The 25097-nt window shown below is 42.9% G+C and overlaps 1 protein-coding gene across 3 annotated transcripts in view; it reads right to left on the reverse strand.

Moving 5' to 3' along the window:
• Positions 1-11110, reverse strand: part of TRPC3 (transient receptor potential cation channel subfamily C member 3) — a 39428-nt gene extending 28318 nt beyond the window's left edge. Inside the window, exons 1-2 of one of the 3 annotated variants that reach the window (XM_072334658.1) lie at positions 11001-11110; positions 1465-2236 (exon numbers count right to left, since the gene is read on the reverse strand). In XM_072334658.1, the coding sequence (XP_072190759.1) occupies positions 1465-2205 (741 nt within the window). In that variant the 5' untranslated portion in view covers positions 2206-2236; positions 11001-11110. The other 2 variants (XM_072334660.1, XM_072334659.1) reach the window with 2 other exon arrangements.
• Between the last annotated feature and the right edge of the window lie 13987 nt (positions 11111-25097).

The following is a 25097-nucleotide window of genomic DNA, read 5'->3' on the forward strand; positions in this document are numbered from 1 at the left end:
GAGCCGCACACACCAGAGATTTAACCTTCTGTAATGATCTCTAAATGAGGCTTGTAACTATGATTGATTCACTATGGGAAGCACAAAAGCCAACAGGTTCAACATATCCAATACAAATCTCAAACTCCCCAGTTTTATGTTCACAAAGAGATTCTTCAGCAGAGGATAAGAAAAACCTGACATTTTTGCCATACTGAATAAATACATTCCAGTAAATACTCAATCCACTTGCAAAACTGCACAATATGAGAAGGATCCTTCAGCAAAGGAGGGAGAGAAAAGGTTTAAGCTGACTTACTTATATACTTTACTAGTTAGCAGCATAATACTTGAATCTTCCTCAGCACAGAAGCTTTCTTTTTAAATTGCATTTTAACCCACTTAGCTATATCTGGAGCCATTTGTTCTCCTTTGATAAAGTTCATTTTTTGCATTTCTGCCTATTTTCCGGCAAGTTGTTGCATATTTCTTCTGGGAAGAAGAAATTGCATTAGCAACTGTTGCTGTTGTTTTAAAAGATGAATGCATCTCTTGCCTCTCTCAGATTGCTTATGAAGATACCAGTGAAAAAAGTGGCACCCAACACTGACCCTGCAGAACCCCAATAAAATTTCTGCTATGACTAGACATGGTGCTATTAACATCACTACTCACTGAGAATAACTTGTCACATTCCCCAAGGCAAGCTTATCCTATTACACATAGTGTTCTGCTGCTACTGCCATTGAGGATCGTGCGTTTGGTTCCATTTTGTTGGTGGTGAGTGTTTTTGAGGGAGGGGTGCACAAAGAGGGCATACCTCTCAAGGCACTAAAAAAAAGTGCAGGTCCACAAACCATCACTGAACAACAGTTAACTAAGCCATTAGTCATCTGACGGAGAAGCTGAAACATACAGAAAAGCTGAGATACTGACATACTAAACCAGACGTGTCTCTGAAACAGGTAACAGCAAACACCTGCAGTCAGCTTAACAGACAGTTCTGAACAAGTGACAGTTCTAAAAAGTGCATTAAAAAACACTGCCTGTATTCTTAACAATTTACAGACATTATTCAAAATCAGTATGAGTAACAAAATGTGAATAAGGTCACTGCTGCAGCAGGCTTAATGTTTCTGCTTACTGTTCTTATGCTACAAAGCATTTGTAACTGAAAACACTATTTGTGACAGCAAATGCAGTTGTTTTTCATCTTCTGCAAGTATAGCAGAATACACACCACCTCCTTTTCCAGTTTTCTCCATATGCAGCAGGTACTGAAGCATTTCCATTTCACTTAAAAAATCCTTTTTAAAGACTGAAGTATTGAGAATGCAAAATCAAGAGCTACGGAGAGTAAATATAAAAGCATTTGCAATTGAAAAAGTTGAGACAGGAAATTATTTCAAGCAAGTAAGGACATTATAAGGCAGCATCAACATCAAAACAAACAACAGACAGAAAGAAATAGAAAACTACCATTACCTTGAATTCTTTTTCAATGTTAGCCAATTTGGCAAGCTCATTGCTGAGTTCCAGAGCAGTGAGCACAGGATCTTCACTGGAGAGGGACAGGTAAGCTGGACTGGCCAGTCCTTTGTAGGCATTTATTCTTGACCTAGAGTGACTGAAAGAATCATGCTTTTGCTTCTCTGTACAGTCATTACATTTGCAGAAATAATCATGAGGCCTTTCTATCCTTGCTCCTTTCATCAACAGCATATGCACGACTTCGTATTTTTGGCAGTGAGCAGCTAAAATGATGGGAGTGATATCTGGAGAAAAGCGGGTGCCGTCTTCATCATAGGAATAAAAATCATCATCCTGGAGCTCCTGCTCACAAGGGCTCAGAGTCAGTCGCTTATTTACTGAAAACCCAGGATGATTTAAAATTGCTTCCACTATCCTAATGTAGCCCTTGCTGATTGCGAGCAGCAGGGCATCTCCAATCCGTGCCAAGTTCTCTTTTTTTAACAGAAGTTCTGTCACTTCCAAATGTTCGTTCCCTACAGCAAGCTGCAAGGCGTTTTGGCCCATGTAGTCAACACAGTTGACATTCAGTGTTTTTGACTCCTCCAGCATTTTGCGCACCACAGGTATGTTCCCATACTCTGCTGCATCCAGAAAGCGCTCTTCCTCAGCAGTTAGACTTGTGCCTCTGTTGTTGAACATGAATGCTGGGCCTCTAATGGCCTGGCGCCTTCCCTTTTCCCTCATCATAGTCATACGCCTCAGAGACGGACTTTCTTCAATGTACCTAATGGGGAGAAAAACAAAAAAGTAACAAAATTTCAGTCTTGGTTATTTGTAGTTTCAGGCTCTCCTGTGGCCACAAAAATGAGTACTTACCTCATTTTGGCCCTTGCCATTTGCCCATCCATTAACTAGAAGCATTCTTTCCTAGGATCTTTCTGCCCTCATAGCAGGTAGTGCAAAGAAAATTTTCCTTCACCTTTGATTTCTGCCAAGTATGATACAATATGTGTAAAGACTGCCTCCTTTGAACCATCAGATTGAGTCCCCATGGTGGATGGTATTTAATTGCTATCAAAAGTGCAACTTGATATTGTAGATGTGTTTTCATTCTGTATATAATAGCATGCTGGGAGGGATTCATGAAGAGAAGCAACATCTGATATTAAGGGGAACAAAAATCTTGACCATGCCAACAAAACAGAAAGGGCCTCTGGAATTAAACATGTGAGCGTCCCCTAAACTGCATACAGTATACAGTGAAGCCTGATCTCATGCCTGTTAGTGCTTACCACAAGGAACAGTAACCGAATTTGGAAGGGTCTATTCACAAGTGAATCTGGTCACATTAGCCATCTTTGAAAAACACCAGTGCATATGTGTTCAGCAGACTTGCTGGATACTAGTAGCTAAACTACTCACAGATTCCTGACAAAAGACATGATGCAGTCTAGACTGGGATGAGCTCTTCTGCAACTGGAGTTCAGCAGTGCTGTGCTATGTTGAGCCTACCTCTACTACACAGCTAACATTGCAGGAACTGAAAGGAAAATGCTGTCTGATGTCACTGAGTGAGTGCTCATTTAAAAAACAAAGCAAAACAACAAACACATGCATTCTTGTAATAAGAGCAAAACAATATAAAAGCCAAAGATTTAAGTAATGAAAAATGGGATGGCAGACACGTGGTGAAGAAGAAACTTAAGTGTAGGGAGGGCAAGATTGTATGGGAATGGAAACAGGGAACTAACCGTAGAAGCTGTTAAGTCCCTGCAACATTGGCTGCAAAAGCAGAAAGAAGGAGAAATGAGAAGGGCACAGGAGAAAAGAATGGGTGAACTAACTAACTGAAGAAACACAAACTGGAATTATGTGCTGGTAAAGTAAGTCCTCTGCGTCTCCATTCCCCATCTATTGAAAAAACAATTGCCTCCATTTTTACAGGAGCATTGTGAAAATTAATTCATTCATCTCACTGAAAAATTCAGACATGAGAATAAACAGCCACAGAGGAAATTAATCCATCTATCCTCAGTGCAAAAGCCAAGTAAAGTGCACCTGAAGAGGTGGAGGGCAAAGCAAAATAGCTAGAGGTCATTTTTAAGCAGACCCTGTCAGTCTGCAACAAAACAGAACCAAGAGAAGAAATGGCACCGACACCTTGGGCACCCATGACCACCATTCAGGGGAATGCAGTGGAAGCTGAAGGGCAGCTCCAAAAGTTACCAATCCTAAATGCTGCAGGACCAAATCCACAATGTGAGTAACCTTCCCTTACATGTGGGCTTCTTTATTTTTGTGTGCGACCTTTTAGCAAAGAGCTCATCTACATTGCAACTACACAACATGCAATGGGGAAATACAGGGATGTCAACCATATATTGCCATGTCAGTCCTACTGGTTTTCACTGGGCAGACCTAATCCTATTCAGATTACAAGAATATGCCTGGGTTTCCAGCTGTCTGCATCAATTGTAATAAATTTAGCAGAACATTAAATCTTACTTTATAAAAGCTACAAGCACTGTAAAAGCTGGTATGCACACGGGGAGCTGCAGGTAACACAGATGGGAAGTTTCACTGGAGGTAGAGGACTGAGTGAAGTGACTCGTTACCAAAGGCAGGCCCCCGTAGCATCTAAACTCTCTTATATTTTCACATTGGGTCAGTATATCTGTACTGCTAGAAGTGACCTGGGTGGCACTGGAGCATAGATTATGCTGTTTGGTGCTTACTTCTTGAAATATGGGCCAAAGCTGCTTTGCCTCACATGACACATCCATTCTTTTTCACTCCCATACCACCTTCCTTCTATCTACGAAAATGTTTGTGTAGGAGATGGAATTTGCAACCGCGTTAACCACGGGATTGATTTACCATCTAAAGCGTATGCATATTTCATGTTTGGAAGTACTGAGATATGATGACTTTGGCCCAGAGCACACGTGGTGAACAGCCGCATTATTCCCCAAATAATCGAACATAAAACAAGAAATACTGCCATCTCATTGTTGCCTTCTAAATAAAATAACCAGATCTTACTGTTTGCTGCACTAATAGGCTTCTGTTCCTCTTCCACATCTTAAAACATACAGGTACAGAAATGTAATTGTTTACTGTAATAGTATAAAGAAAGAAAAAAAATCAAGTACACCATAATGAAAGACAGAACAGATTGACTCTTGGTTGAACAAGACTCTAAACAGTCACCTTGAATCTCATTTATCTTTTTATGAAATACATAACACATTTTCCCCCACATCTACAGGGTAATTTTTCAGTATAATTTGAAATATGTCACTTTTATTTTCTGTTCTATCTATTTGTTTCAAAACACACTGTGTGACTGAGGTGACTCATCTGACTTCTGTTAAAAGAGATATATCATTCCAAAGGTGTTACACTAGAATGTCCATACTCAACAAGGAAAATTTCCTTCACTATAAATCTTGTTACAGAAATGATGTATTTGAAGTGACTGCAACATCTTCTCTAAACAAAGATAGAGGCTGCTTGGTATTTTCATGACTAAAATATTGTCAAGGCCTTCTGGAAAAAATAAGGAGCACAGTGTGGTGCTCAGTCAGGGTCACCTGTACCTCCCTGCACTCCTCCTCCCCTCATCACACACCAAGGCCCTGAAGGCTGAGCACTCCAGTCAGTGCACTGTAAGCAGGAAGGGTTTAGTACAAGGCCACTATTCCAGCCTCTGCTCCCCTTTTCCTCTAACTAAGATGCTTAAACTATCCCAAACCATCAAGAAAATGGTCTAAATGGCTCAAAGCAAACAAAAAAATATTTAACAGTTTTTGGTAAAATTTATATGCCTTATTTGTCAACTTAGGTGACCAAAACAATCTCAAGTCCTATCTCTTAAAAATCATAGAATGGTTTGTGTTGGAAGGGACCTTTAACATCATCTAGTTCCAACCCACTGCTATAGGCAGAGACAGCTCCCACTAAACCAAGCTGCCCAAAGCCTCATCCAGGAGCTCCAGGGTGGGGGCATTCGCAGCCTCTCTGGTCAATCTGTTCCAATGTCTCGCCACCCTCGCAGGCAGTAAAGAATATCTTCCTGATACTTAGTCTGAATCCACCCTCTTCCAGTGTAGAACCATTTCCCCTCACCCTGTCACTCCATTCCCTGATAAAAAGTTGACCCACACAGCTTTCCTGTAGGCCCTCTTCTGGTACTGGAATGCTGCTATCAGGTCTCCTTGGAGCCTTCTCCAGGATGAAGAGCCCCAGCTCACACAGCCTGTCCTCACAGGGGAGGTGCTCCAGCCCTCTGATCATCATTGGACTGTCTTGAAAACGTGACTAAAATAAAAGCTCATGCTCTGTTTTCTAGAGCATTAAAGTTCATCTTCTCATCCTTGGCTCCATAAGGAGGTGACAACCTATATTAACAGAGGGAAGAAGAGGTGGAAATTATGATGTTCTTCTTCACTTCAGTTCCCAATAGTTTAAAAAAAAATTAAATTAAATTAAATTAAAATTAAAAAATAAACATTAAAGAGAACCTATAGAATATAAGATAAAATAAAATAGAATAAAATAAAAATGTTGAATTACCACATATTAATTCTGCATCAGTGATGCATCACAATGTTGTGTGAAGCTGAGCTCCTCCATCACCAGTACTATTCACATTTCACAGCAGGAAAATAGTGAAGGAGCTGATAAAGCCTCTGTGCTCAGCACAAGAAGGATGGCACTGGAGAAGAACAGTCACTTTAACTGAAATAGCCCAAGTCTCACCCCATCAGGGCATGTTTCCCTGGCCCTAAAAACACTCAGAAGCAGCTGCTTTGAGAAAATGTTTAAGATACAAGTCTGACTCTCATACACACACTAAAAAACATATTCCTTTCCCTGTTAAGCAAGCAATGCCCTTGTCTGTCTCTTGGGTCATGCATCACATACGCTATGACCTTATATTACACTGCAGTGCTGCCTGTCACAGGAGAGTATTCTTGAAATTGACTTTACTTCCCTTGGGCAGAATTATTCCTAAGTACAATACTAGAAACTTCAGCAGAGCAACAGCTCCTCAGGACCAGAGTATGCACTACGATTCCTCTGCTTCTACCAGGGATTACTTCAACCCGCTGTGCTAACCTCCACTAAATCTCTTCATGTTCTGCCTTTCAGAATCACAGGACAGAAATATGGGACAACGCATTTGAGAGGATCTGTAATCATGTTTCCAAGACTTTATTTTAATATTTATTTCTGCAAATTACGTATGAAATAAAACTAAAGAGGAGTTGAAAAAAAAGAAGTTTCATCCTCAGCCTCTGTAGCCTTGAGCTACGGAGTAATTTTACAACTTTCATACTGAAGAATAAGCAGTTACTCTTCCTGAACTATTAATTGCAATGAAGGATGGTGCCCACAATTTACAAGTACCCCACTAATAAACTGCAGTACATGAGCAGTCTTGAACCTATTGCAGCCATGAAACGCAGCCCTGTGATTGCAGGCAGATCAGACAGGTACATCACAGAGCAGCAACGCGCCCACCTCCATGGGCAGCCACGCTATTGTCTGCCACCCAGCACTCACACACTGTGCCTACAGTGCTGCCACAAGTAACCTCCAAGGTCCTGCTCTGCAATTACAGAACGACAATTGCCTTACACCCAGAATGTGCACAGACACACACATATGTACACTGCATTTTAGCCCGTGACTCCTGAGATCTCTTAAACAGAGCAATCTCAAACATCTGCTTTGTCCCCATTGCAGGCAGGGCTGCACGGTGCTGGACAGGCAATTCTTCCCTGACCTCTCTCAAGCAAAATCTCTGCTAGCTCTCCAACCTCAGTTACGGGCATGAGCCAAAAGAGGCCACTGTTAAATGCCTGCTTTGTTTTTTCCCCCCAAAAGAAATGGTGTTACATGCATGCATGTGCATACTGCATGTATTTCACACAATGTAGGAATCTGCACCAAAGCTAAAATGTATGAAATGACAGCTTCCTTCTCCCTTCTGGAGAGCCCAGGCAGTAGCTCACATTAGATGGAGACAGATTCAGCCCAACACAGAACATAAATCAGGCCAGCTGCAAGATCTGACCCCGGTCTGTGCTCTCCCACTGCTCTGAAATGACATAATCCATCATCCAAAATACCCTCATGTCAGCTCACAGAAGTTCTGGCACGGAGCTGGAAAGAACTACAGTCAAAAAAGGAGCAAAACACCACGAGGCATCAGGAGGAGGTATATACACACTTCGTTTGTTCATTTCCACCTCCTAAAAAACCCCAAAACTACGCAGAGCTGTTCCCTACCGCTGCTCCTCACTAACACTTCCAAATGAAAGACCACCTGCCTGAACCCCAGTGGAAATAAGAGCGCCACGTTTTGATGAGAGGATCATATTGGTGCACATGGAGAAAAAGACAAGGGTTCTCATCGGGGGAGAACCAAGATCATAAAGCTGCAGCAGCACGGGATTGTAAAGCTGCTTTCACACTGCCTTTCATTTGTGCCCTGGTGTTCCGCTCAGGAAAAGCGGCTAGGGCTTTCAAAGGGCCTCAGGAAGTCAGGCACTCAGTGCCCACCACACTTAATGTGCAACATTTGCCCATTTCCTTCACCAGTGGGACATACGGGGCCATGTGAAACAGAAGTATTACCTCTGACCTGCTGTCCTGCTGCAAATCCCGGGTTAATTACTTTTTCCAGTAAAGGAGGGAGCCAGACGCACATTGGCAGGTACCTTGCACAGGTTACATGCTTTTGGAGAGAATACTTCTCAGATACCAAGTGCATCTCCCTGTGCAAACCTCTCCACATTCTCCAGCCTCTTTTCTCTTGCAGTTTAGATCATGAGTTCTTTCCACCAAGGATCCTCATGATCACTGCATGCAAGCCAAAGCACATCCACCTGAGCACATTATGAGCAATCTGATGCTCACTTATCCCATTCACAGATGCTACAATTTTAGGCTCAAGCAAGAACCACAAAGTGTTACTCCAGAAGAGCCCACTGTGTATGAACATGGACTTACCACAGGTAAAATGGCAGCCCCGATGCCCTGCCAGTTCGAAGGGCTTCCAAAGGTCCAAAAGCATATTGCCGTGCAAACCGAACTCAATTTTAACCCAAGTTGGCATAACATCAGTTTGCTAAAGAAATGAATTCCAAGGACAGGAACCCAGAAGAGCTACCAAATAACAATTCCTCTGCCTAGCTTGAGCTGTCTAAAAAGTGGATGCATGAGCCTGAACTAATCTTCCCGGCTCTTTCTGTGGGGGATGAGGAGAGATGAGCACCTCAAGAAGACTGATGACCGAGGCTGGCGAGCCCACTGCCACATCCTCTCTCACCTCATTGACTGCAGTCAGAGCTCGGGCAAATGACTTCAGCACGAGTTTCAGGGTGCTCAGCAGGAGTGAACAACCCCTTCCTTTAGAGGCTGGACTGCTGAGTACAAAATGTTTGCAAAGAATTTCTGCACTGGGATGGCAGTGTGATTAAAACAGGGTTTAGACTGTGATCATTATACCTGTACTTCACTGTTGTCTCTGGGGTGATTTTATTCAAGGTTTCTTCTATAAATGCTGAATGTGTTAACTTAAAACTCAATGCTCTTGTCATTTAGTCAACAAGATATTTAATTAATGATCAGATATCGCCCTGTAAATATCAGATGCTCAAGAAATACTCAAGGAGAGTGCTACACAGGGAGTGATATCACGGACGTGACGCATTCAGTCAATCAGAGAAATGAAAGTTCACATTCCTATCAGTAAAACTGCATTTATTTATCCTGCAACAAATACCGGCCAGGGCTGGGATTCAGAGACCCGACAGAGTCTCTAAAGACAAGGAACAGAAACTCTTCAAGACAAATGGAGGCGCAGGACCTCACACACCGATGTTCCCAGTGCAGGTGCTTCAGATCTCTGCCAGTGGCCGCCTTTAAGCGGCACTCTGAGGGCTCTGAGGACACAAAGGGAAAAAAGGGGCACGCCGGGCTCAGCGAGCCTTACTTAAATCAATGACTGGGTTTTCACGGCACCTACAGCAGCAGACAGGGAGCGACACAACACACAGAGCACACCGGACACACTCTGTCTACGGGCGGACTTCTTTCTCCAAACCGCTACCGAGCAACTAATAAAGTTTGGCGAAGCCTCAGCCTGCGGGGATCTCAGCCGCGCATCCTACCGCAAGAGGAGACAGCAGGCCTGCCGGCGCGGCGGGGCCGCCAGGGGGCGCGGGGGGACGCGGGGCCCCGGCTTTACCCCCGCAGCCCTGCGGCGCGCAGCCCGCGGGGTCCCGGCGGCAGAAGCTCCCGTCCGCACCGGCTGGGGCCCCGCCTCTCCCTTCGGCCAGCCCAAGCGGCAACACGACGGCCGGACAAGCGGCGCGCCGTGCCCAGCCTCCCCGAGCCCTGCCCCGCACCTGAGCTCGGCTCGACGGGACGGAGACCGCCCAGCTCTCGGGTGCTGCGGCCGGCCCCGCTGCCGGCCCGGGGAAGTCGGCGACCCCCGCTCCCGACTTACATGGTGCTGGCGAAGGGCGGCGGCGGGTAGTAGCCGTAGGGCTCCCGTAGGGTTTTCACGGCGCGCAGGGGCGGCGGCGGGGGCTCCAGCCCACCGTTGACGCCTCTCCAGCCGTGGCGCCGGCGCTGCCGCTCTTCTTCCTCTGCCTCCTCCTCCTCCTCCTCCTGCTGCTGCTGCTGCTGCGGGGGGAAGGTCACTCTCCCCTGCTCCTTGCTCTTCCGGCTCTTGCTGGACATGGTCGGGGGCTCCTCCGGCGGCGGCGGCTGCTGCTCCCGGCCGACCTCGTCGGGCAGCGCGCGAGGCAAAGAAGGAGGCGGGAGGAGGAGGAGCAGGCGGGCAGCGCTGCCCGGCCGGGCACGGAGCGCCCGGAGGGAACGACAGCCGTACCGCGATCTCCCTGCCGCCCCTCCGCCCTCTCCGCCCGCCGCCTGTCAGCGAGGCGGCCCGACAGCGGGAGCCGGGGAACGCCGGCGAGCGGGGAGGAGAGCGAGGGACGGGGCTCCCGGCGGCGGCTCTGCCCCTCGCCTCTCCTTGTCATTATCCCTTACTAGGGCAGCATCGCGGCTGAGCGGAGCGGGGCGACCGCCTGCCGCCGCGGGCACCCCGCCGAGGAGGGGCCGCCGCTCCCACCTGCCGGCATCGGGACCGCCTCCGCCCGGCGGCCGCTTCGGCTCGGAGGAAGAGAAAGGGGGGTGGGGGCAAGGCAAAGAAAGGCAGGGGGTGGGCGGGGAAGCCAACCGCCTCCCGCTTGCGCACCCCAGGGGGGCACGGGGCCGGTCGCCGTGGGCACGCGGTCTCGGAGGGCAGCGTCCGGCCTGTGGGGACCGGCGTGGAGCCGGCGGCGTGAGGCGGGCCGTGGCGTGCGCGGTCAGCCGGCCTCGGGTGCCCGGCCCTATGGCAGCCACGGAAAGATCACTCGTGGTTTTCAGAAACAGTTTCCCTCTGCACCGGGAGCAGCTTGATAAACATTTTTAAGTGAACATATATATATATATATATATATAAAAGCGTATTTTGAGTGACTTACCAAGGATGAAGGAGTCCAGGTTCCCAAAGGGTTCCAGGTGTCGGTACCTGAGAACGGCTGGTTTAATGCTGCGTGGTGTCGAGCTAAAAGCAGTGGGAGGATGTTGAGACGCCTATCGCATGCAATCAGAAGTAATTATACTCTATAGATACCAGCCACAACGATTCTTGCTGTACAGAGATGCATTCCATCTTCTTGTGATGAGAGTTTTTTTAGTGTGATAGGGAAAATATTCCATCACAAAACCACAGCCACAACAAAATGAAGGCAGAATGTGTTGTTACACACAGAATATGCAGAGCAGTAGGTATGCGGGGACTGTGTGTTGGTTTACTTATGCAATACATCTATTCCTTTGTCTACATCCAACTGAGATGATGCTTTTCTCTTGCTTTAAACTTTTCCTAAGCATTATGTGACCAACAGTGTGAATCTGCATGAATCCGTATTCCAAAACTTGGATCCTACTGAAACTGATAGTTGTGAAGTGTTCCAATTGCTGCAGAGTAAGTGGGCTCTGACTCCTAATACAACTGCCCAGATAGAGCTCTCACTGCTGAGCCAGCAGCGTGGGCTGTCCATACAAGGTGCTCATTACCTTATGCCTTTGGTGTCAGCCAAGCTTCTGCCTCTAATTTTTCCATACATCTAAAATTTGTACTGATGAAGCATGGGGAAAGGAGGAAAAAAAGAACAACCAACCAAGAGGTTCACAGAGATAAACTCTCTGTGACTCTGACTCTGCTGCAGCTTTGAAGGGCTGTTTGTGTCTGTTTTGTCTGCATCTTGAACTATTTAAGGAGGTGCTTTCTTGTGTCTTTTGTCACTTGAAAAATCCCATTTAGCTTCAGTGGAATTACATACGTGGTTGAGCAAATACTGCTTTCTAGGAAGCTGATGGTATTATGTAGCTACTGTAGCTTTGAGATGCTCCGGGTTTCTCATTTAGCGCAATCTTGGTGTCCACCATAACTGTATATATCATAACGGCATTAAATGTTTTAAAGCATAAGCATGCAGCAATCCATTTGCATCAAAATTTGTATTCTGGAAGGGCCCCTTCAGCTTTAAAATAAATAAATAAATAAATAAATACTGCCCATATTGTATTCTATTTCACACACACAAAAAGAAATCCTCTGTTATCACAGTGGGTTGCATGAATGGGCTTTCTTTTGCCTCTAGAATTTCCCCTAAGATCAAAATATAAAAGTAGAGCTGAAAGTAGATGAGGAATGCTTGCTTGCCAAATGTGCTCTCAAAGCAAGGCCTCCACATTATCACAGCTTGTTTTCTTTTGAGAAATGAATAAAAGGGTTATTTAATATTGGTTTTTAGCTGTAAGAAAGGTTCATTCCTGCTTCTTATGTTGTTCTCGGTGTTGCTGATTTGTATTAGGTGTTCTACAGGCTTTAGTTTTTCATGATATGAGTGTTATCTAAATAGAAATTGTTTTGCTCTTTCTGCAGTCATAGTTAATGACTACAGTCTATTCCATTATCCAAGCCACTAAGATACTGCGCTTGGAAGTGCGGAAGCCATCTTGATACATCCCTCCATTTTAAGAGCTAATTGGATGATAACTCTCTAAGCAATTACAATCCTATTTATTAGAGTATATATTTAATCTCATAGAACTTACACCTGAACTTTGTCCGTAGTTTGCTTTTGAGAATGTCGTGTGAGACAGTGGCATTAAAAAGACCTGTTTCAGCATTGTGATCTCTGTGTAGAAAGCCACTTTTTCCACTACACAGTACCCCAGCAATAGGGTATTCTCCTCACTGCCACTGTTACAAGGGAAATGCTTGTCAAGTTTTTTCGAGAGGGAAACTTTTTTGTCTTGATTCTGAAGGAAAAGGATCAACCAAATAGTCTCTCATCATAGTGTTCCAAAGCCACCAAGCCGATATAATTCTGTGTTCCAGAAGTGCCTTTACATGAAATGCTCTTCTTCATACTGCCCGTCCTGCTTTATTTGCTGTCTGGCCACTTTTGGCCAGCACTTCCTTGCTTCTGAGCTCTCCAGCCCAGTGACAGTGGAGAAGGTTTGTTTGGTTGGTTGGTTGGTTGGTTGTTGTTTTTTTGCTTTTTTGGAGGAAATCCTACCTGAAAAACAATCAGAATCACAACAGAAGAACACAAAATGCATTTCAAACAGAAACATGTAAGAAAACAGTCTCAGTCATCATACACACATGGTCTAAAATAGGCTGCTACCAGAACACAGTATCAGAACAAGGATGTGAGAATCCTTGCTTAGGCTTCAACCATCGCTGCCACTTTGATGGCAGGAATGTAAGAATTGTGGTTGAGGCTCCAAACTGCCGGAGTCAAACAAATAAAATGCATGTAATGACGTTTTGGAATCACCAGAATGAGCAAAGAATCTGTGCCTACTGGAACTGCATCTTCAGCTTCAGACGCGGCCAAATCTGAAAAAGGACTTTTTGTTTCATAAATGATTTACACGTTTTTGAAAACGTTAATAATTCCAATAGTCCGAATGTTCTGAAGTCTTTGTTCTTTCCCAAAATATTCAATACTGCTAAAGTATCGGGTAGATGTTAACAGCGAGTGAAGTAGCAGGCGGGCCAGCACAGGGAAGCTTGTTCTTTCCTCTGCTTCAGCTGGTCAGAGACTACAGTCAATGGCTTCCAGTCTAGTATATTTTTGAAAGCTGACTTGAATTTACAGAGTTTTGGAATGATGATGTTTTAATTTATAATACTGATTCCTGGAAGTTGCTTAGAGAGAAGAAGGAAGGGAGGAAGGAAGGAAGGAAGGAAGGGAGGAAGGGAGGAAGGGAGGAAGGGAGGAAGGGAGGAAGGGAGGAAGGGAGGAAGGGAGGGAGGGAGGGAGGGAGGGAGGGAGGAAGGAAGGAAGGAAGGAAGGAAGGAAGGAAGGAAGGAAGGAAGGAAGGAAGGAAGGAAGGAAGGAAGGAAGGAAGGAAGGAAGGAAGGAAGGAAGGAAGGAAGGAAGGAAGGAAGGAAGGAAGGAAGGAAGGAAGGAAGGAAGGAAGGAAGGAGACTGCACGGAAAGGCTAGAAATATTTACAGCGCATAGTGAAGCACAGCAGACACAATATGATATTACTAGAGGTGCTGTTTGGTAGATTATTCCTCATGCTCCTGTCTGTTTAGGACATTAAATCCACAGTACTAATCCATCAGTGTTTCACATTCCCGTGGGACCTGAAGCCAGCATACAACTCCTCAATCTTTATTTAACCAGGCTGGTTTGGTCATGGCAGGTTGGAGTAAGACTGGAGTGGTGTTTTGTTTATATGGACCGACTGATCTGTGATGGAATTTTTCTGACCTCAAAATTATGAGTAACGTACAACTTTGATTTAAAAATAACTGCTGCAGTATGCGGTATTCTTCAGCTGGAAAGAAGTCATCAAAAAATAGCATTTCTAAATTGAAGTAAGGTGTCAACCTACAGTAATAAATTTCCTTGGAATTTATTGTCGAAAACATGAGTTCCGTATTTATCTTTCCTTGTGGGTTTCGTTTTGTTTTGGTCTTTTTTGTTTCTTTCAGGTAGGCAGTTGGATGGAGTAAAGCTCTGAAATACAAAAGCAGCTCTCAGAGCTGGCGTTTGACATCCACGCTGATCAGGAAATACGTTCAGATGTTTGGGCTAAGCTGGCATAGCAGCAATGTGACAAGAGATGGGGGACAAGGTGACTTAATGAGTGTACTCCAGGTTTTTTGTTTAGCAGATTTTTTCTGTGAGGTAATTACAAAGTATTAACTTTAAAATACACGTACCCTTTTTTGAGGCTAGGATTGTTGATAGTAAGACCTCCTTGTTGAAACAGAGCGGTGTAGATATAAGAATGAGCAAGGTACAAGGAACTTGTAGCAACAGTTTCCCCTCCAGAATAACCTTTCATGTCGTACAATTATGTCAAATGATTATTTTGGAGCTTTATTAAAAAGTGGGAGTAGATTCTCTCAGGAGACAAAACAGCGGTTTTTATTTGCTTGAAGAGATGAGTAAAGAGAGGCACAGTAAGGCTAGAAATAGAATCCAGGTCGTGCAGTGAGCCCAGCCCTTGTCTAAAGTGTCTGTGTACTACTTTCATGAAAACTGGGAAGTTGGTGGGAATAGCAACAGTGTAATGAAAGCAAAATTGGCCTTCTTTGCCTCATACTGGGAATTTGCCTACTTGCCAAGAACCCAGTGTTTTCAAGGACGTTTAGCTCCTACACCAAGGACTTCTATGAAAGTCTAAACAGGTTAATCAGCATGAGGAAAAAGGGAAGAGTGATGTGATGTCACTGATCTGTAAGCAGATCTCAGCCTCAGAACTAATATTGCGATTTAATGTTTTTAAAGTAGATGAAAAAGTACATTCCTGACATTCGAGGCTGTGCTTTCACACACACTGTGCAGCCATTCAGGCCCAGGCGATGTGAGGGGCTGTAAAAATGCTGTCAGATCTCCTGGTGGACACCAGGCCTCAGAGCTGTGCATTGCAGTTGTACTTTATGATGTTATAAAGGCTTCTGAAGTCTCCTGCCAATACAACCATTAGATAGATAGTAGCTACATTTTCAAAGGTCTGCAAAATGGCTGTTTGCACAAAATGCACAATTCTCTTTCTTTCTTTTTACATTAAGTGGCAACTGTGTGTACACTGATGTATTTGCACTCATTATTTCCATTTTTCTAAGGCAAGATGGATATTTCTTTAAACAAATCCAGAGTGTTTGCACACAGCTGAAGAAGTCCACAGGATTCTGAGCCTAAACCAGCAAAATTTCTTCCCCTCTTTCTTTCCTATGCGTGGAAATTAGAAGTTAATGTCTGTACTTCTATGAAACCAATTCTCTTATCTGTATATTGCCCTGAGAGCTCTACTTACAAGCTTGAAAAGAGCATACTTCCATGTAAGATTTGCTGTAAGTATGATTTGCTTTACTTATCATGTTCGTTGTAAGATTTGCTTTACCTATCATGTTTATGTAAGGCTGGATTTTCTTCCTTTAAATTAGTTTCTTTTTCCATTTCATTTAATATTTCCTGAAAATGAAAACGAGTGTTACTCTGTCACTAAGTGGATGCTGGCAACCTTGTGATGGGCAAAATTTGTCACAGAACAACAGCTGAACGTGGGGTTTTTTTGGACAGTGTATATTTTGCAGGATATATTGTATAACTACTAATGAGAGATGGAGTATCCTAGTGGATGTATGGAGTGCGGAGCAGCTCCTCTGTTAGTAAATTAGCAATGATTTCTGTTCAGTGCGAGGAATTAAGTCTGAATATATTCGAACACAATTTGATCTTTCTCTGATTGAAGGGAAGGATTTGAGTCATTGTGGGGGTGAGAACAGGAGAAGCAGGACATATTAAAAATAATAGCAAATTAAAAGTAATAGCAAAAGACAAACGGATCATGTAGCAAATACAAACAGGTTGCAATGTTTTTTAGATTCCTGAGAAGGAAAACGTCCTTCATCCTGGTTTCCATCAGTCAAAACTCCTTTGCCTAGGGTGGTTGGCAATACTGTAATGAGAATTCTGACTACCTGACTGTCATAGTTCAGAGCTTAATTTTCCTAAACTGCTTCAGAAAGCTGGGATGAATGCTGCCTGGTACCGTCTACTCGATGTACCTCAAAGCATCAAATTCCTCTGTGTTGATTGCAGATATAATCCTTCCTCCCATGAACTGCTGTGGAACAGGAGATAACACTCAGACATTGGTGCTATATGAGTGACAGCAACTCAGTGGGTCTTCTGAAGCCTCCTAGCTCTTTGAAAGCGCAATATATTTTGCCATGACAACTGGAAAAACTCCACTGCTGTCAGTAACAGGCGGATGTCCTATTCAGTTAGTGCACATTTTGGGGAGGAAGATGGTTGGAAATGTGACGGGAGGGTTAGATAACCTCAGCACTGCAGGCCTTCAGCAGGCTCTGTGTACCCCTACACAGATGAACAGGTGCTGACATAGATATGGAGCTTTGATTTTGCCCCCACATTCTGTTCTCAGGACTTCACTTGGGAACTTCAGGAATTGTCTAGGAAACAAAATCTAGCAAGATGTCAGTCTGTGGTGAGTTCGGATCAATGGAAATGTTGCAGTCACTGTCAGTGGAGTTCGAATCTCCCATTTTGCTTCTCATAGAAACAGTAACCCAAGTTCGATTTTCCCAGGGTTTTTCCCAGCTGAATTCAGCTGGACTGGCACCTCAGGCAAACGAAGGAGAAAAAGTAAATCTCAGGAGACTCTCGCAGGTCAGGTGACATTAATTTTTAGTCCTGGTTTTCAGGAGTAAACAGCGAATCCAGTTCCCATTAGAAATGAAACCAGAGATGCTTGTTCAGCAGCAGAGTGGTAGAATGCAGACTATTTTGCAATAACGTGTCAGACACAAGGAAGTATCTTTCACGTAGAAAGCATTCATTTGATTGCAGCAGAGGTATTTCCACCTCCTACAGTATTTCTCACTACACTGACACAACTCCTGTGTGGAAGCAGCATGCAACAATGAACTCTATGTCTAGGAGTACCACCCAGCAAGACTTCTAGATTCAACTAAAAGGGATTTCTAGAGTGCTCAAATTCTATTTAAAAGAAAGAGGCAAGCACTGGAAAACAAACAAACAAACAAACAGAATATTGAGCATTAATATTAGTCTATGAGCAAAGAGTGATATAAATGGTTTCTCTATGAGATGAAATAGCTGCTGATGGAAATGTAAGTCTGGCAAGTCAGAGATTTTGATAAACAAGGAATCTACATAACTGGAACTTTGATGTGGGCATCTTGGGCAAGCCATGGAATTCATGTGAGGATTATGGGGGCTTGTCAAAAGCTCACACTCTATACTCACACTCAAATATATTCCTGGGTGTAAAAATACCATGTTAAAAGGCATACGGGAGTATTTATTTTTAATTGCAGAGATAAGGATCTGGCAAAGAACGGATTCTGAAATTAATGAATTCACTTTTACATGTGTAGTCATCAAAAAATACCGAGCCTAATAGTATTAGATGCAATTGTGTTTTGAAGTTACATCATAGTCTGTCAAATGAGGACCCTTTAACTTCGTAACAGTTGAGTCGCTTTCACTTCAAAGTAACTGTTGATTTTGTCCTTGTTGAGCAGTCTGTTTTTGGGTTCAGATTTAGTGCTGATCATAATTCAGGATAATTTGAGCAAACCTTTTAATGAGAGCAAATCTATTATGTTACCTGTTGGTTGCGAATGAACGCATGACTGTCCGATGGAAATGGCATCTCAGTCACACATAAGTGACAGAATGGTGTCTTGGCTTAGCTGCTGCTTCTTCTGGATGCTTTGTAATGAGAATGCTTGTATCAGACAAAAATTAATTACCCCCAGGGGTATACTTCTTTTAAAAGAGGAGGGTGAAAAGAATTGTGAATACAAGCAAACTTCTAAAAAAGCCAATGATTGTCCTGTCTGAAACAGTGAGATACATAAGGAAAAATGAAAAATATTTGAGGAACATGCAATATTTTTGTTCAACCGACATCAAAGATGACATCATTACAGAACTTAAGTAGATATTGAGATGGGATGAAGGAGAGAAAGCATGAGTGTCTGGGCATTTTCTCCCTATGAAAACAGTTATTACTCTGCAGCTCATTAGATCTGAAAGGACTGCTAGACGCTTTCCTTAACAGTGTCCCCCTGTGGATCTATTACATTCCTCATTGTCTGACTATGCCATGTCAACTCAAAAAATCAGCACTTAGTTTTGAGGAAACCACAAATGATATCCAGCCAAATGGTATGAGGTTGCCTTTGAATTCTACAGGAACTGAAAGATCTCCAAGATACATTAGATTTTAAGCCTGACTCTTCATCCCAGAAGAAAAGCAAGTGGGAAACGTTGTGTACCAAGTCACATAATGCTTCCCGTATTCATGTAAATTTCCTTCTGACATTCCTTTACTTTGCCCATCTTTCTTCTCGCCCCCCTACTCTACCATCCCCACGCAGCAAAGAAACAACTATTAGCCCAGGCATTTACATTTCAGTTCAGCAGCAAAGCCCTGACAGCAAATACCTGTAACTGCCATAAATTCTTTCTGAAACTGGGGGAAGAGATGTCAGGAGACATGCCACCGTGCCATTTTGATCAGTCCTTGCTATGTTTTACACTGTTTTTCTGGACTGCAGTCAAAGTAGTTGTTCTCTTCTGTATTCTCTGCTAACTTTATGTATGTATGAATATTTCCGTCATTTGTCTCCTTTAGCTTTCCCTCCCGCTAGTATTTTATTCATACTTTTTTGTCTCCCCTGGTCCCTTAGAGTCATCAAGTCCCTCAGATGTTATCTGTCATTCACTGCTGCACCCCAAAATAGCCTAGATGAGAAAAGCCTGCATTTCATTGGAACCGATGTATCATCTCTTTTCACGTACTTATGTTTAAAGGTCTTAGGTTCTGCTTTTTAAATGCATTCCAGTGACTGTGCCATAGAGACTGTTTTCCTCTACTGCAGGGTAATCAGAGAATCATAGAATTACCCAGGTTGGAAAAGACCTTGAAGATCATCAAGTCCAACTGCAGCCTAACCAGTACCCTATCTCTAACACCCTCCACTAAATCATATCCCTGAGCACCACAATGGAGCGAATCAGCACAGAATGTAGAATATAAACTATATAAGCTATGTTGGTTGTACTTTTGTGATGTTCTGATTTGTGCCTGATGTTGTGTTACACCAAGTATCTCTCTAACAGAAATATCCCTGAATGGCTACTTACAAATCATAACTGATTTTTCAACAGAGGAGAATTCGTAAGGATTTGTGAATACACTTGATATGCTTTGCTGCTAAATTGAAGTACAGTAGAAACTGGAAATGTAATGAAAATGAATGTGAGCAACTTCATACCCCAAAGCAATTGACAGTTCAAGAGAAACAGGCTGGATCACAGCATAAACATGGGCTTAAGTGTTACTGAAATTGTACATTGGTTCGTGCGTATCATTTGATGACTTCAACATTTGTAGCCATATGGGACAAGGCCTTAACATGAAGAATGGAGTGTTTTTTGCACAATGGACTATTCAAATTGAAAAATTGGCCAAGGGTATGATGAGCAATTTGCCTTCCTGTGAAGCATCTTGCATTTGCCAAGCAGAGTGGAGAATATTGGACTTGATGGCTCATTGGCTTAATGTAGCGTGGCAGATTCTATGTTCCAATTAAAACTGACTGGAGGAGGGCACTGTTCCAAATTCAGATTTGGTATTAAAAGTAAATGTGAGTGTCCTGCTGAACTTCCCTGTATTTAAGTTATAAGATTTATGTTAAAGTGTATTTATTCTGTGTACCCTTGTGGTTTCAGTGCGGCAGTCTGCTTTACAGATGACCTCAGAATAACAATAATTTATTACTGAGACTGAATATGAAGATAAAGAACTCCTCTGCAATCTAAAAGGGAAAAGTTCTGCTGCCAATGAGTTATTTTATCTAAGTTGCATTTCTGATTTGCTTTGCTTGAATAGGGTTGGTCAAAGAGGCTTTCTAAATGGCCGTGTTAAAAAAAAAGCAAGTGGGATCTTGAGGTCTGTGTAACTGAGAAATGCTTTAGTGACATAGAAACTGCTTGTGGGTAATATGAAGGGAATAGCTTTGGGAAAGTAGAGATACAGTTCAGTGATCACCGTCTCCATTATTCAGGAAGTATAATGCCAAAACATACTTACCTCACAGCCATAAAGCTTCTCAGAATTAACCAAACACATAGACATAAACACCATGTAAATCTTTTTACAGGTAAAGTCAGGTCTGGATTAGATAAATGCCTCAGAATTACATAATTCTCCTGTCTTCTTTGTGGAGAGTCCACACTCTTAGAAGGCCAAGGCAGGACATGCAGTGTGGCTGCCCACCTGCTGGTTAGTGATGCGAAATCCCCCCCTCCTACATTTGCAGGGACTTGCCTTGAAAGTAGTTGGGTGTTTTATCCACATCTCTCTCCTCCTCTGCTAGAAGGCTGTTGCAGAATATTAGCTCTTTGTCATTTGCCATGGCCAGACCCCTGCTGAGCACTGTCATTGTAGTCTAGTGACTACAGCTCCCAGTGAAGTAACACTGCACTGTATGGCTAATCTGTGCACATCACTTTTTTTGGAGGGGGCAAATGTTACAAAGCAATCACAGTAGCAAATGCAAACAGCCTTTAAAATCTACCTACCTCCAAGCTCTTTACATCATAATTATCGAATTACTTCAGTGCTCAGTTGAGTATCTTGCAAGCCAACAGATATAGGAGTGAAGGAGACTATTACACTGCCTAACTTCCACTATTTAGTTAAAGTGAGGAATTAAGACTGTCTTCCTTGCTTCTTTACATCACTATATCATTCTAAAAGCCTACACTAGGAAGGCTCACAAGATCATCCTGTGCAACATTCTTTTTCTTCTTGTGATAGTGGAAGATTCAAGAAAGTGTCGGTCATTTCTCATTAAACCCAGTAATAAAAACAAGCTTCCAACAATCAGTTTGGAAATTGCATGAAGGTTCTGGTTTTGCATTGCTTCCTGAGCTCTCCACTGACACTACTTGTCAGTTTCTATCAGACCACTCAGAAACATCTTTACTGTTTCAGTATGTGGCTTCTTTCCTGTATAAAATTATACAACGTATTTGAAAACTAAAACCATATTCAGACACTTTCTCTCTCCTCTGGACATTTAAACACTGCAGTCCATATTAGTTGTTATCATGCTGTTGCTGTTCAGAAACACAGAGATAACGTAGCTGGACGGCTTTTAGGCGGGAGAAAACTGCCCTGATAGAATGTTGTGCTAGCCTGCACTCAGGGTGTTAACTGCTACATAGCTCAGTGTGTGGAGTGAGGATAGAAACAGTTTTGCAGCCAGCAGGGAGGTAGCAAATAGATCCTTTCTGTTTTCCCGATGTAATGGCTCTATCAGGAAATCACTTTACATATCACGATTTGAAAGCTGGGAATTCATTCTTTTGAATGCAAGGGCAACACTTATTTTCCTTACAGAATGCATACCAACATCATAAGCTTTTCTGCACTGGTGTGAGGTGACCTTTGTATGATATTTCTGTGTGTGGAACTCCAGGCCACCCAATTGCTGAAGCTTTTGTGATGCTGTCAGTTTTTCCTTCTAAGACCCAGATAGTAGAGAAAAACTTTTGAGACCTTTTATAGGGTACTCGGGAAAAAAGAAAAGAAGAGAAAGAAAGAAAGAAAAAGAAAAGAAAAAACAAAGAAAAAAAAGCCACATATCTATACACACATCCATACAATAGATTGTATTGACTAATCCAAAAGGAAGACGAAGGGATTTTTTTTGTTGTGGTTGTAATTTGTGTTGCATGCTTGCAGAGATCTTTGTGCAGATGTTACAGCTGTAGGACTTTGGAGAGGCGGAAAACAATGAGCAAAGCAATAACTTTGCACACTGTGACAGCTTGGGCACAAACCTGAGCCATTTCTGAAACCTCTGCCGATGAAATGGGGATAATGAAGAAGACTGTGAATAATAAGTCAAGGCAGTTACATGTAGAGGTTGATCCCCAAATTGCCTGACCTAATGCCTTCTGCTTTCTGAATCTGTTTCTCTGGAGCATGTGGGCAAGCAGAGTTACATCCCTTGAAGCTGCATATGCCTATGAACAACTCCTGCCTATCTGAACAGAGTTAAACCTAAGGTTTCCTACAGCTTCCAGGTTGTAGAAATTTATGTGAGGCTTGCCCACAGCTGTGCATTTCTATGCAGACAGGGAATATGATGTCCCAGAGGATTTATGTCTTGTTCTTTCCTGTTTATTGGAACAAAAGCATTAATTATGTGAGCTGTTTAATAAAGCATTTGCAAATCTATCCATATATACTTAAGCTGATATAAAATATGTACCTTAATCTCTGCATGAGAAATTAAACTATTTTAATTAGTTTTCAAGGATAAAACATAAATTCAACATACATTTAAAATCGGGGCAGGCTGGGGATAAAGCCAATAAAACATTCTGTGTGAGAGCTGATCTCAAACAACCATAACATGCGTTTCTCATCCACTAATTCACAGCTCAGGAAGATCTATTTGGGTCATTGCCCAGCTCCTTCTGCCCCTGAATCTGGACTGGCCATCTTGCAACTGTATTAACAGACCCTGCTCTATTCCAGGGAACACTTCTGGGAATGTGTTTTTGTCTTGTGATTGCAATAACAGTAAATACAACTGGTCTTTTGGATGATGAAATACGGCATGTGTACAGCTCACCCCACTTATTGCTGGCCACTCTGTAAATGTATTTTCTTTCCTGTGTTTTTAGGCAGCAAGGTGAGTAGGTCTGCCAAATGAGATAAGAGTTTCTCGGTCTGATTGTAGAAAATGCATGTCAGTGTGCATCCATTACTACTGGGCAACATTACTTATCAGAAATGCATTCAACTTGCTTACCTGAGGAACTGTTTAATGACCAATTTAAGGTTATGAGGTAAAAAGGTATAGCTGGGGGTGATGATACCCGTGGGTCACTATGTTGCAAGAAGGTGCAATACAGAGGACACCATTTCAGTGACAGAGGTCTCATAAACTTAGAAACGAAGAACCAGAGATTCCATTCCCTGGGATCGGGTACTGTATCTGTCACAGGCACTTGTAGTCTGTTCTTCAGCATGTCAGGGAATAGGGATCCACAAACTCCACAGAATGTGTAAGTATTCTCTCTCAGTGATAAAATGTAATTAGAAAGTTATTCCTGATATTCAGGATGAATTTCCCTCCTTGCAATAAAGAGAGTACATGGATTTTTGTTCTGTTCTTGAAGGCACGGACAATAACAGTTGGTCACCACACTCTAAACATTCTTTTTCTCTGTTCTGTGACTCCTTTCATTCTCCACACCTTCATTTGTCCACTCTATAAGTCATATATAGTCAGTTTTTTTTCAGCTCCTCTGCATAGGCCCTATTTTCACTTGTCCACCAGTCCAGTCCATCCTAGTCCTTTCTGAGACTGACACTGGTATTCAGATATGAAAGCATTATGTTCCAGACTAAGTTACATCAATTTTCAAGTACAACAATGTATCTCACTTAGATTCTACCTTTATTTTGGAAAGAGTGTTACATAAATGCACTCCTTATGCTTTTAATCTGTTAATTAAAACACAAAATAAGCCCACATCCACATATGACACAGTCAAGATGCAACTTCGAAACTCTTCCAAGTACAAGCTTTCAACACTTACCTAATAACATAATTTTGTCCAGTGCTTTCAATATTCATGAGAGAGTAACATGTAAAGCTATCGACAATGAAATTACCATCTGATAAAGCTCACAAGCACTTACACTGCATGATAACCAGCTAGCTGAAGGAAATGAAGAATATTTGGCCAGATTGAATGTCTGCACACCCTTTATAGAAACATATAAAAGGAACTTATTTTAAGAAAACATTTCTTCAGAATCTTAAGTAGGGGAGGAGACTGTCTGCCTCGATAGCTGGATTCATAAAGATGCAGGCATATGATGGCTATCACTGCTCCAATTTGGCTAAAGGCTTCGGTGATAAAATGTTGTTTAATTCTCTGTGCAAAAATAGACGGCATTGGATTTAGCTCTCTCTACTAGAACACCCACTTTACAAAGAAGCCAGTCTCGCACTGCACAGCAGTTCTGTTGGCAGCCCCGCAGAAGTAGCCAAGTGATGGGGTGTGTGTATTTCTCCCAGCACTACTTCTGGGCAGCTTGCTGGCAGGTCCCAGCGGTGCGGGGCTGACTGTACTACTGATGCTTCTACTCTACCTGCCCGTGAGTGGGTAAGGTGAATTGATTTCCAGCGCTATTAGTCAGGCTTTTCAGAATTAATTTGTCCACTTCTTCCCATCTCCAAGAAGAAGTGCTTGCTGGGGAATTGCAGCTCTGCCTTATTCTTCCTGTTCTGTCACGAGTCTTAGGGATGGGTTGAAATAACGTCAGCCGTCCCAATAATAAGAAATGCTTATTTCCTTACCACTGTGAAGTAAAACAATAAGTTGCTTTAAGATAATATTTGCCTCTAACCACACTAACAGAATGCACTGAATTTCCACTGAAAGGCT

This window comes from Excalfactoria chinensis, chromosome 4 (genome assembly GCF_039878825.1).
Source record: "Excalfactoria chinensis isolate bCotChi1 chromosome 4, bCotChi1.hap2, whole genome shotgun sequence".
In the NCBI taxonomy this organism is placed as follows: Eukaryota; Metazoa; Chordata; class Aves; order Galliformes; family Phasianidae; genus Excalfactoria; species Excalfactoria chinensis.